The sequence below is a fragment of the Solea solea genome, chromosome 1, assembly GCF_958295425.1.
Source record: "Solea solea chromosome 1, fSolSol10.1, whole genome shotgun sequence".
NCBI classification, from domain to species: domain Eukaryota; kingdom Metazoa; phylum Chordata; class Actinopteri; order Pleuronectiformes; family Soleidae; genus Solea; species Solea solea.
This window is the reverse complement of record NC_081134.1, coordinates 27,888,078-27,901,908: the sequence shown is the minus strand read 5'-3', so window position 1 is coordinate 27,901,908 and position 13,831 is coordinate 27,888,078. Positions and strand designations below refer to the sequence as shown.

At 40.0% G+C, this 13,831-nt stretch overlaps 1 protein-coding gene across 3 annotated transcripts in view; it reads right to left on the bottom strand.

Annotated features, from left to right (window-relative positions):
• Positions 1-740: 740 nt before the first annotated feature.
• The window catches only part of pld1b (phospholipase D1b), a 37,419-nt gene continuing 24,328 nt past the window's right edge, over positions 741-13,831 (bottom strand). For all 3 annotated transcript variants that reach the window (XM_058633230.1, XM_058633239.1, XM_058633248.1), the window contains exons 18-26: positions 13,663-13,776; positions 11,887-11,997; positions 11,647-11,735; positions 8,620-8,733; positions 8,203-8,252; positions 7,826-7,960; positions 5,536-5,689; positions 4,381-4,498; positions 741-4,271 (exon numbers count right to left, since the gene is read on the bottom strand). In XM_058633230.1, the coding sequence (XP_058489213.1) occupies positions 4,047-4,271; positions 4,381-4,498; positions 5,536-5,689; positions 7,826-7,960; positions 8,203-8,252; positions 8,620-8,733; positions 11,647-11,735; positions 11,887-11,997; positions 13,663-13,776 (1,110 nt within the window). In that variant the 3' untranslated portion in view covers positions 741-4,046. The remainder of the gene's footprint in view (positions 4,272-4,380; positions 4,499-5,535; positions 5,690-7,825; positions 7,961-8,202; positions 8,253-8,619; positions 8,734-11,646; positions 11,736-11,886; positions 11,998-13,662; positions 13,777-13,831) is intronic.

Here is a 13,831-nt window from a genome sequence, read left to right as displayed (position 1 = left end):
AATCACAGTCCAGTAGGAAAGCTCTCGTTGGCTGGCCAATCACAACACAGTCCTGGTTCTGGGGGTGTGGTTTTGGTCTGAAAAAGCACGGCTGACAAGAGCGTCAGTGAGGAGATATTTTGATCGGTTGTTTGCAGCGATTAGGAGGATTTTAACCATGAAAACAAGTTAATATATGTAAGTAGACCTCCATAACAAACATATATGTGTGATACAAGCATTCTATGTCGCCTTTAACAAAAGACTCAACTAATGTCAGTTTAAGTCTACAATGTCTTAAGAACATGTTCACGTCTTTATCTCACTGTGAGACAGACTTTTCCAACAGGAAAATGAAGTTTATAAACCACTCACTCTCCCACACCAAACCTCATAGAGAAAATCAGTGATTTTAGCTCGCGGGGACACAGGAGCTGCTCGTCTACTGCTGCCTCGTGTGGTCACTTTGTGTCACTGAGGTCAATCTGAACAAAGGATTTTAAAAGCCGAATTAACAAAATAAGACATTAGAACTTAGTGATGGAGGCAGCAGTGGATCAACAGCTCCTGTGTGCTGTGATGTTAAAATCACTGATTTTCTCTATGACGTTTGGTGTGGGAGAGTGAGTGGTTTACAAACTGTGAGATAAAGACGTAAATGTGTCCCTAAGACATGGTAGACTTTGCCATGTCTTCCCACTTGTATCTTTATAAAGTTTCAGACAAGCGATGAACGTAAGCCATTCAATTCACAAAAAGCATACCATTTTTAAAACCTCATTTATTCATCGACTTAATTCCTTATCATTTCACAATAAAAGCGACACATGACGCGGTAACTGCATAATATCGTTGTGAAGGGACAACGCCGCGAGACGAGACAACAGTCTGTGCAAAATAGTGCATTTCCATGGAGACACAGTGTTTAAAGGAAGACAGAGAGACGGCGGGAGGACAGGGTCCAGCAGACCTTTCATCCGGGGACAAGGTTTCATTCTGGGGCCGTAGATGCACATGTTCACTGTAGGAGTTTAAAAACAAATTGGGCTGATGAGCAGGAGGTAGAAACCCAGGGAGGTAGAGAGGAAGGATTTTAAACATCAGAGGAGCTTCAGGTTCATCACAGATCAGAAACAGGCACAAAAAAAACCCACGGCTTTCAGAGGAACCGTTCATGCGTTCATCTGTCAGGTTTCATGGCATCGCACCGTGGTTCATGCTCTCAGCTCCAGCTAATGACGTCTGCGGTGCTTCTTCTTTTGGTAAAAAAATATCATCATTCCACTGAACAGCATCATGCAGATCACACACACACACAGGAAGACACGGAGGAGAATTGGCATAACATATTCATTCCAGAACATCGAGAAAAATCCAGAACAGATGGTTTGAGTGTGAGATTCGATCGCACACTCGTGTTTGACGTCTTCTTATTGAGAAACGTGAATTTGAGCAACTTTAAAAAGGACAGTTCCGCTTGTTAAAAGTGTGATTTTATGAGGTTCTGACACCAAATCAGCACCTACCATATCTTTAAGAACATGATGACGTCTTTTTTCACTGTTAGACAGACTTTTGTAAACCACTCACTCTCCCACACCAAAGCCTATAGAGAAAATCAGTGATTTTAACAACACACACAGGAGTTGTTGATCCACTGCTGCCTCCATCACTAAGTTGAAATTACTTAATTCGACACTTTGGCATTAAAAATCCTTCATTTAGATTTACATCAGTGACACAAAGTGACCACACGAGGCAGCAGTAGACCAGCAGCTAGCTGTGCCAGCTAAAATCACTGATTTTTTCCATGGGGTTTGGTGTGGGAGAGTGAGTGGTTTACAAACTTCAGTCTTTACATACTGTAGCTGATAAAAACAGCAGGGGGCGCTCACAGCACACAGACCTCATAGAACCACACTTATTTAAAAAACAAACAAAAACATGAACTATGACTTTAATCTGTATTAACTGGTTCACTGACATCATCACCTTTCAAAGATCGACAAACTCCACATTAAAAAATATAAATATTGATTTAAAGTGACACTACGTAACTTGTAACAAAGGAAACGTCATCTTTACAAGGTGATATGTGCTGCCACCAAGAGGAAAAACCAGGTAATGCAGCTTAAAAATGACAAGCTGAAGATAAAAACACATATAAAAAAAATAATGAATCAATGAATTAATTTTAAATGTAGATAAAAAATAAAGAAGGCGTGGCTTAAGGCTGACTGTGTCAAGGAATGTGAGAGCGCTAACGTGAGAGCGCTAAATATCTTCTTTGGCAATCGTGATTTTTCTGCTCCACGTTAAAAAGTGGCAGCGGCTTGGAGCGGAGACACAACTCCTCATCCTCAGCTCTTCATCCTCAGCTCCTCATCATCAGCTCTTCATCCTCAGCTCCGCTCTACTTGTCTCTGTTTTAGTGTCTTCTTCTTCAAACCGAGCACAGAAGAGCCCGTGCTGCGTTCACTGACCCTCCGCACATTTGCATAGTGTTGTCAAAGGAGGCAGAGTTAGAGTCAGAGGAGGATGCGGAGTCACAGTCCATCAATCACTTCAGTGTCTTTAGTCATTCATTTATTTTTATGTTCGTGTAAACATGAAGCTGTTGTCTTCAGACACTGTGGAGCTCCCCGCTCCCTCTGCTGGTCGACATGTTGCACCATGTATGTGTGTGTGTGAGTGAGGTGTCATGTTATGTGTGTCCACTGGGTGGCAGTAGTGGTGCAGAGGCTTCCTCACAGTGGATGCCATTTTGGAGGTTCTTTTTGCCGCTACACGGCAGCAAGAGTTCTACTTCCTGTTTAGCCCGCGCCTACCTGCACCTGTGTTCATGCACCTGTGTCACTGGAGTATTCCACTAGGAGGCGACACCACTGAACTCAGACCTAATAGAATGACTGGATTAGTACGTTGTAAACATTGGAGGACGTACATTTGATGTACGATTAGATTAAATACATAGTTTGGACGTTCTGTTGTTAATTGCGAATATCGCAAAAAACCTGAAAAATATGCAAGTTTTCAAATATAAAAACAAAGTGTTTCGAGGAATGTTTTTAACGTTTAAAAATCTGGTTTGAGACGAAAGATAAATTTATTACTCACATGAACACCAGGGAGAGTGTGAGTACTCACGATGTTTGTTGTCGTTAAAATCTGTCATCGACGGGAACAAGTGACACTGTATTCGTACGTTGTCGCGTTGCTGTTGACTTAAAGTAACTGTAAGTACTTGTTAATACTTGCACTCCCCCTGGTGTCCATACGAGTATTGCAGTGTCACGATAATTTCCGAGGACAAACACAATGGACGCAGGAAAATGCGAACTTTTCTGATTAAATACAAAATCAATGCAAAGAATGCGAAAATCACAAAAGACCTGAAAATGTGCGAGTTTTCAAGTGAAAAATCCTTGCGTGACAAAATCTAGCAAAAACTAAATATGTCGCAGAGTGAGCTTGTGACTGTGGGCGAGTTAGCTTAGCATTAGCAACAGGAGAGTTCACCTTAAGTCAACAACATTGCGACAACGAACGAGTTCGAACAGTATCACATATTCCCGTACATGTCGGAAATTAACGACAACAAACACTAGAAGTTCTCAAACTCCCCCTGGTGTTCATGTGAGTATATTTTTATATAGGATAACCGACGCAGGAAAATGCGAACTTTGCTGATTTTTGGAGTTAAGCGAGAGTAAAAAGAGTAAAAATTCTGCGACTTTCTAAAAGGGAATTTTTTCTAACGTTCTTAGTCAAGAATAATCTCATCACGCAGTTTTCTTATGTTTTATCCGCTAAACATGAATAGATTTGATGTCTTTTTTCTCACACTCAGTCGTTGTAAATGCGATGAATTCAGATTACGACAATGAGACGATGACGATGTAAACAACAGTTGTTTTTCAGTAAATTCTGGGTTTAATGGCCGATCAGAGTCGGATTAAACCTCCAAAATGGCTCCAGGTTCCAACTGAAGAACCTTCCATGTGATGAACGTTGGCAGCAGAGGTCCAGACTCAGGTCCAGACTCAGGTCAAGACTCAGGTCCAGACTCAGGTCCAGAGCTCCATGGGTGCCATGGCCTCCTTGGAGCCGATGGGAGGAAGCAGGTTCTGCTCGCACAGGAACTGAAGAGGAAACTGGACCAGGAAACCACGGATCTTCTTCAGCTCTTCGCGGGCTCGGACCGGGTCCTCCTTGTCCAGACCTGCCTTGGCCAGGAAGCCTTCCAGCTCCAGGATGTTACGGACGTCGCTGGACGGCAGACAACGGAAAACCTGAGCGTAACGGAGAAGATCCAGAGATTAGAAATGTTGTTTCATGTTGTTTGTCCATAAATAACATAAAGAAGTAAATAATGGGCGGTGTCGGTGTTATCGGCTCCACCTTCTGGAAAATGGTGGCATTGCGAGCACACGTGGCCATCCACACTTCCTTATAGAACTGATCGCTGACAGGGTCAGAGACGTCGATGGACGAGTCCGTGTGACCGCCGAGGATTGTCCTGAGAGGAAACACGGAAAAACAAGAGTCAAGAAATACGGAAAAACAAAAGTCAGGAAACACGGAAAAACAAGAGTCAAGAAATACGGAAAAAGCAAGAGAGAAAACCCGGAAAAAGCAAGAGTCAGGAAGCACGGAAAAAGCAAGAGGAAACACGGAAAAAGCAAGAGTCAGGAAACATGGAAAAAACAAGAGTCAGGAAACACGGAAAAAACAAGAGTCAGGAAACACGGAAAAAACAAGAGTCAGGAAACACGGGAAAAAAGAGTCCGGAAACACAAAAAAGCAAGAGTCAGGAAACACGGAAAAACAAGAGTCAAGAAATACGGAAAAACAACAGTCAGGAAACACGGAAAAAACAAGAGTCAGGAAACACAGGAAAACAAGAGTCAGGAAACATGGAAAAAAGAGTCAGGAAACACAAAAAAGCAAGAGTCAGGAAACACGGAAAAAGCAAGAGAGGAAACACGGAAAAAGCAAGAGTCAGGAAACACGGAAAAAGCAAGAGAGGAAACACGGAAAAAGCAAGAGTCAGGAAACATGGAAAAAAGAGTCAGGAAGCACAGAAAAACAAGAGTCAGGAAACACGGAAAAAAGCAAGAGAGGAAACATGGAAAAAGCAAGAGTCAGGAAACACGGAAAAAAGCAAGAGTCAGGAAACAACACAAGAAGACGTATAAAAAAACAAGAATTTCAATCAGTTCATTATTAACTGGAAATGAGTCATTCAATCCAACTACTTTTTTCCTGCTTTCATTAATATTGATTGGGAATGCCGATTTCTGTTTTCTTTATTGTCAGTTGAAATTACTGAGTCAGCATTTCCCAACTTTATATTTTCCTGTTATCTGTATTGGTTGGGAATGCTGAGTCAGCCATTCGATTTTTATACTTTTTGAACTATTTTTAAATATATGCATTATTTAAATATTATTATTATTAATATCAAATGTGACTAATTGCACATGTGTGTGTGCGCTGTGTGTGCGCTGTGTGTACACTGTGTGTGTGTGTGTGTATGTGTGTATGTGTGTATACCTGAAACACTCGAGGCGGAGCTGCAGAGCGTAGCGTCCGGCCTGGTATGGCTGACCGTCCATCACTGCGGCGACCGTCTCCGAGTCCTCCACGATCACGGCCACCTCGCTGTCCCTCTTTCCCAGCATGCTCCTGTCGTTGATGTTGGCAGAGCCTGCGAGGAACAACAGGAGCGCTACATGACAGTGTCCACCAGGGGGAGCTCTAACACCACAGCAGAGTCTGATCCCCTCAGAGTCACAAGGTCCAGATCCGGATTTTAAACAAACCAAAAAGTAACATGGAGCTACAGTGAATGAGACTTATCTAAAAATACTGAAAACGTCCTTAAATAACATGGTTAATAACTGTTTTATTGCATTTCCTGAATACAAATGTAATCATTTCAATATAAATCCTCCAAATTCACTCCTTCATTTTCAATTATTCAGCTCACAAATGCAGCCAAAAACATTTAGAAATACACATATTCCCATAAATTCCATGAAACAAACAACACCTCAAATACGAAATATCATTTTAAAGTCTGTGATGAGGGAGATAATCTAGAATCTTTAATCCAGTCATTTACAGAGACATAAAAATGATTATGTGTTAATATTCCACATATTTCAGTGAAAACATGAACTGCAGTTTATGGGTTTATTTTTAGCTCAGGTGGCAGCGGTGGAAACTGAATAATCCTGAGCAGATTAACGCCTGAGGTTTAGACCATTTTTAGATGTTTCATTAAAGGGACACTGTGTAACAATTATTAAATGGACAGTGCTTTATATTCATTAAAGGGCCAGTGTGTAACGTTCATTAAAGGGACAGTGTGTAATATTCGTTAATGGGCCAAAGTCCCTACTCTCAGTCCCAGACTCTTGCCTTTCCTCTTTTCTCTCTGTTTCTGAACCCGCCTTCCTTCTCTCCTCCTTCGACTTCGACCCACAGTAGCCCAATTTCCACTGTTACCCTGTAGCTTATCGGCACCAATGGCGGTTGTTGTTAACCTGGGCCTCGACCGATCCGTAACGGAAGTCATAGGTTCGATTCGCATATTTGGTTTTGGCGCAGGTTTTACGCCGGATGAACTTTCTGACGCAACCCTCTGCATTTATCCGAGCTTGGGACCGGCTCAAAAAGACACTGGCTTGTGACCTCCTAAGGCTGCATTATTAAAGGGCCAGTTTGTAATATTCATTAAAGGGCCAGTGTGTAATATTCATTAAAGGGACAGTGTGTAATATTCATTAAAGGGACAGTGTGTAATATTCATTAAAGGGACCGTGTGTAACTGTATAGTGGGAGTGGTTTATGAGCAGAAACTGAATTAACTCCAAATTAAGAGTAGAATCACTAATATATCACAATTATTTAGAATAAACATTTATTAGGGGGCTGCTCGCTGGAATCGGTGGAGGAGGTGGGACAGAGGAGGACGTTATCCAGACTGTCCTCCATCATGGAGAACACACTCCACCTACTGCACCTGACTGTGGAGGGGCTTGGCAGCTCCTTCAGCGGCAGGCTCCGGCACCCTCAGTGTAGGACAGAGCGCTACCGAAAGTCCTTCATCCCCACTGCTGTTCGGATATTTAACTCCTCGTAAATGTCCACTCACTTTCCCTGATAATACTCTATATTAGAGTGTAATTTTATCTTCTTAACTTTTTATCTTTTGGTAATTGTCTTACTATTGTATTGTATTTTTATTTTATCTTATTTTTATTCTATATTTTTATTCTTATTTTTACTTTTATTCTATTCTCACCTTTCTTAACTGTTGTGAATGTGTGTTTCCCCCCTGGGGGAGGAATAAAGTCATTCAATTCAAAAATTCAATATTATTTACTTTAGAGGGACCGCCATGTTTCTAGAAATACTGAGTCAGCTATTTCTCAACTATCAATTTCCTGTTTGACATTATTATTAGTCAGCAATTACAAACAATTCATTTTCTGTTGTCTCTCTTGTTAGCTGGGAATGCTGAGTCAGTGATTTATTAGTATATAAGTATTATTTTCCTGGTTTTATAATGAGTTGTCTTTATGATTAGCTTGTTATTACGACGCTTTGATTATTGCTGTGTGGGGGATTCCCAACCAGTTTTCACTGTTGTCCTCATTGGTTGGGAATGAGTCAGTGATTCCACATTAATGTTGTTGGGAATGCCAAGTCTCCTCTGAATTGTATACATTTTGAAATGTTTACATTTTTATTTACAATGTTTCACCCACAGGAAATTAATGACGTATAAAAAAGGTTCGAAAAGTTTGTTTTGAATGTAAAGTGACGCTTTGTTTACCGATGATGACGGTGTTGTCGTCGGCGATGAGCATCTTGCTGTGGACGTAGATGAGCTCAGTGACCAGTTTGCCCTCCAGCTCCGCGTATGTTCGCAGACCAGTGATGGAGATGTAGTTAATCCACTGATCTCCCACTGGGAACACACACGCACACACACACATACACATTAAAATAAGTTTGACAGACTTTTCCAACAGGAAACTTAAGTTTGTAAACCACTCACTCTCCCACACCAAACCCCATAGTCTAACAGTGAGATAAAGACGTGAACATCGTAGACTTAAACTGACTTAAAATCTGTCTTTCCTGTATTTCCTCATTAAAAAACAACTTGTTTTTCAGGTTGATGTGAATTTGATGTGTTCTCAGACTTACTCTCTCTGCGCAGCTGTGAGATGATGGAGTGATCTCCTCTGTTCATGGTCCTGCAGATACAGACAGATGGAGGTGGATCAGCGGCAGAGCCACATTCCTGTCAGTACAAGGGTTTATGTGTGTGTGAGGGAGTGTGTTTGCATGGGGAGGGTTCAGTGTTTACTCGAGAATTCAGGCTACACAATAAATGTCCACCTCAAAAGGAATGTACACACACACACACACACACACACACAGTGTGTGGAAGGTGAAGGTGTGGTGGACTCTTTCTGTGTTATCATCCTCGTCAAACAGCGGGTTGACAACATCATGAAAGGCTCCATTCTATTTTTTTTGGTCCGATACCACACATGGGCAAAGATACATCAAAATAAAATACATGTAACTGTTAATGTGTCACAATAAACTTCAAAATACCGATAGTTGAAGTGCATGACAGCCTGGATGGCGGTGCCTCCTCCTGTGTTGATGTCTCCTTCAAAACCCGGCAGCAGTGGCGTCACCACGTACACCCGGTACCTTTTTCCCTCGCTGAAACAACAACAGCAAAACAACACATAATAAAAATATATAAAAAAATAAAGAGAAAGACTGTGTATTCATCTGTTCTAGAGAACTCATCTCAAGGAGGACGTTTGGATTGCAGCGCCCCCTGTTCCATTTCATCAACTACTTCAAAACACAATTCAAGATGGCAGCTCTGAGCGTCATTTAATGTGTGGAGCTGTGATTTAATCTATGACATAATTTAACCCTCAGTTAAGCATCGGTTTAATTAACTACCCTCTTAAGTCATTAAGGACAAAAATGTCCACTTACAAAAACTGTAATAAAACATTTCGGATCAATATTTCTTTCTGCTTTTTCTGGGAAAAATCTCTTAAACAACTTCAGTCCTGTTCAAGACTAAAACCAAGCAATTCAATCACTTTGAGGATTTTAACCCTTTAAATGCCACTGTGATTACTTCTTTGTGTTATTTTAAAACTTTACAACTTCCTAAGGAGCAAGGGGGATGGCACTACCTAAGTTTAAGGATTATTTTTATGCAGCTCAGATTAAACCCCTGATTAATTTGTGTAGCCCATCCTTTCGAGCCAGATGGAAAGATATCAAACTCTCCACTCTGATTGACCTCCCCAATACAAATAGTACTACCGCACAAACATCTGGGAAGATTTGTGGACAAGGTACAGAACCCATGATTAAAGCACAGCTAAAAATCTGGAATGTGATCAAAGACGAGTATAAATTAAGTAATAAATTACAGACAATCCAATGGTGTGCCTATGAATTTCGGCCTAACATGTTAGATAAGGGATTGAAAGGAATAACGACATACTACACTCTTACAGAAAAGGGACAATTTAAAAACTTTGAAAAGTTGAAAGAAGACTGTAACCTTGAAAGAACAGATTTTTTTAGATTCCTCCAGGTACGTAACCGCTTTGAACATATCAGAAAGGACACCGATCCCGGTATCGATCATTTTTATTGATGCTTACCAAAGTAAATCGAATAAGGGTGTCATCTCTAGAATTTATAAGGGTCTACTGTCTAAAAAAACACACAGTACAGGATACAGGATATACAAATGGGAGAGAGAGGGTAATCTAACAATATCTGAGGAGGATTGGCTCGGCGTTTGCCAATCCCAGTGGAAATATACCAGCTCGCATGTATGGCGGGAGTTTGGCTGGAAGTGTTTGATCCACTTTTTCATTACACCAAAACAAAAGGCACATTTTGCTGGAGGTGAAGCTGCATGCTGGAGACTATGCGGACACGGGAAGCCAATCTGGCATATCTTTTGGGAATGCCCAGTGGTTAAATCCTTCTGGACAGAGCTTCACAAAGTATTAGGCAGCATGTTTAATACTAATCTACCTATGCAGTTTTCTACATTATTTTTAGGAAATTCGGATTCACAGGTCAGACAAACTGATGAGTATTTATTTTTCGTATTTTGATAACCGCTGGTAAAAAAGCACTGACAAGGCGTTGGCTTCTCCCTGATCCGCCCACAATACAGGAGTGGATAAGTATAGTAAGCGACATCTACCTCATGGAACAGATTACCTTCTCCATTCGCCTACAGAAAAACATATTTATCGAATTGTGGGCCAAATGGCTAAGATATGTTAGTTTTGAACAGACAGAAGTATTGAATGGATGATCCTGTACTGCTATTTTTATGCTTTATTTTTGAATGTTTTATTTGGCCTAACGACTAGTGTGTATTGTTTTATTTTATTTATTTTTTTTAAAAAAACCTCCCTGGTAGACATTTGTTTCGAAGTTATCAAGTATACTTTCATTTGACTTTCTGTATTTTGTTTCTTGTTTTGTATACAAAGATTTCAACTGTGAGTGGCGGAAAAATACCATTGTATGTTATTTGAGTGAAAGTAATTACTGTATTGTAATGCTCTCACAAAACAAAAATGAAAAATTAAAATGTACAGCCCTCTTAATTTTGGATTAAGGACAAAAAACTGCTATAAAAATAGTACAGACTAATATTTATTTTCTGCCTTTTTGGGTTTAATCTTTTGATCTACTTCAGCCCTAATCAAAACAATCAGATATTGAAAAATTATCAGGATTTAAAACCTTTCAATGCCAGTTTGACGACATGATGTGAATATTTTTTTATGAAACAACACACGCACACACACATAAAAAGCTATTTTACACACAACAAATGTTGAGGCTCTGGACGATTTTTTTCTTTTAATCAGTGTTGAATATGTCGAAGGTTTGCCAAAATATTGACTTTGATGCATTATTAGCATTTCTGTAGCATTGGATTGAACAGCAGCTGTTTAAATGAAGTTCAGTGCAAACTGTTTGTTGCGTGTGACAGAAAAACCTGTTTTCTGTCACACGCAACAAACAGTGTTTTCTTCTTAATTAGCTGCTGTTTTGTTCAAAGTTCATTTCAACACATTTCGATGTTTTTATTTCACACCCAAACTGTGAGGAAACAAAGTGGCGGAACATGTTTAACAGCTGCTGCCTTGAATTAAGCATGTGTGTGTTTTCCTATATTATGTGCAGAATGTGTGTGTCCACCAATAAGAGAGAGAGAGAGAGACTACAGGTCAAACAGGAAAGTGTTTAAACACTGATGAATATCCTTCCTCACTGAGACCACGTTCAACACGTCTTATGATATTAAATCAGTACACAATGTGTGTGTCTGTTTCTGGGAAGTCATTTTGCACCAAAGCAAGGCATTAGTGTGTGTAAAAGGTGCATGACTATTACATTTTTCCTTATAATTTAATTTAAATAATTTAAAGGCAAAAAATAAAAACACATTTTTTTGAAAATCTAATTGGCACAAAAAACTTTAATGTTACAATATAAGGTAAAGTTGAGTAAAGGATGTCTTTTATGATTAGGACTGACTAAAGTAAAGACATATTGTGTGTGTGTTACCTGTGCGCTCTGATGATGCGTTCAGCAATAGCGTCCCCTATCTTGTTGAAAACATGTCTGTTGTCTGCGCAACTGATGAAGAATTGATTCTGTAAAAAAAAAAAAACTTTTATATCCAAAGAAACAAAAACTAATTCACAGTATCTTTATTTACTTGATTTCATCTGAGTTGTGGCCATAGTTACCAACAGTTCAGTCAACGTCTTTTATTAATGTATACATTCAGGATCGCTCAAATACCTCGATGTAGATGAAGTGCTGGCTGTTCTTGATGACCTCCACGTACGCGTTGTGAATGGACTCCTCGTGGTGTTTGATGCCGGCGGACCAGTCTGCAGCCGAGCGAAGGATCTGAGGGAACCGAGCGAGACATGATCACTTTTAATTTAACCCTCAGTAAAGCATCAGTTTAATTTACTACCCTCTTAAGGCATTAAGGACAAAAATGTCCACTTACAAACAACTGTAATAAAACATATCGGATCAATATTTCTTTCTGCTTTTTCTGGCAAAAATCTCTTAAACATCTTCACTCCTGTTCAAGACTAACAAAGAATTCAATCACTTTGAGGATTTTAACCCTTTAAATGCCAGTTTGATTACTTGTTGTCACTGTTGTTACTTTCCATAACAAACGTTGGGTGGCTGGGGGATTTATTGGTTTATAATCAGTCTTAAATATGTCAAAGATTTGCCGCTCTTATTAGTTTTTGTGTAGCATCAGATTTCAAATTTACAACCCTTTTAAGGCATTAAGGACAAAAATGTCCACCTCCAAAAACTGCTATAAAAAACTGCCTACTCTGTGTTTATTTCACGCTCCTTTATTTTGCAAATGTACAATTTCTACTGAGCTATTAACTTCGGTTTAACATATGTTTGCTTCGAAATGACTTCACAACACGGCAAGTCGGGGAAAAAAGACGACCAAGCCTTGACCATGGAGGCTATTTCTGAGCTACTCGAGCAGCACAGGCAGTCGCTAGCTGACGACTTTAAAACGTCTTTTAACCAGCTGGAAAACAAATTTGACGAGGTTCGCTACACAGTTGACGACCATGGGCAGCGCCCATGCTCACACTTTCCAGCTTGTCCCTGATTGTCAATTTGAACATAGAGCCCAACTCTTTGGTCGATCTTTTCGGAACTGCGGGTGAGGTCGATGTGCGCCTGACCCCAGCTAAACGGCGAGCTCTGTCTTTCGCCTCTCTCCTGGCCAGGCGTGCAATATTGCTGCGATGGAAAGATGCTGTCCCGCCCACCCACACTCAGTGGTTGAGAGATGTTATGTCTTGTCTAAATCTTGAAAAAATACATTACTCAATCCGTTACTCAAAAGAAAAGTTTCGGAAAGTGTGGGGACCCTTCCTGGAATACTTTCATAATTTTAAAACTACATAGGGACTGGATCCCTCACATTTTGCTTTTTGTTTCTATGCCACCAATACCAAGTGTACAAATTGGCCTGATGCCTGCTTTTGACCCATCTGTGGGTTCATAATTTATATATTTATATATATACAGTATATGTTCTCTTTTCTATCTTGTTTTACTTTATTTTACTTTCTCAGAGTAAAACCCGACTTCCAGCTGTTACCTGTACCACTCCAGGAATTATTTATCCTGTTTATTCATTTGTGAATGTGTCTGGCTAGGTAATGATGTTTTGAGGGGTGGGGTTGGGTTAGATAAGGTTTCTTGTTTTGTGATTTTGTAATGTGTAAAAATTCAATAAAAATATCTTTGAGAAAAAAAAGGTCACCAGCATTGGCAAGTAGTTGGTTCAGTACTTAAGTTGGTAGGTTTTATATAAGTATAAACTTGTAGTGTACAGTATATAAGTAGTAGCTAACTAGCTGGGGAGGTAGGTAAAAGGTTAGTAGTTATTATATACAGTACTGTAGGTAGGTGCTAAAATTAAAGTTTTTCAATCCATCTTCAGTCATTTCGTAATATAAACTAAACTGGAACCAATGGTAAACATTCAAACACATAAACCGATGAAGCAGCACTGACCTGAACTTTGGTGGGGACAGAGTTGGGGACCTGGTAGCGCTGTTCTCCAGCTGTGGTGTGAGATTTGGGCAACAGATACGGGAATGACTGAGAGCGATACTTTGGCTTCATCAGCTTCAAAAAGAAGGAGAAGAAAAAGAAGAAGTTAAACACAACAACTTAAGAGTCC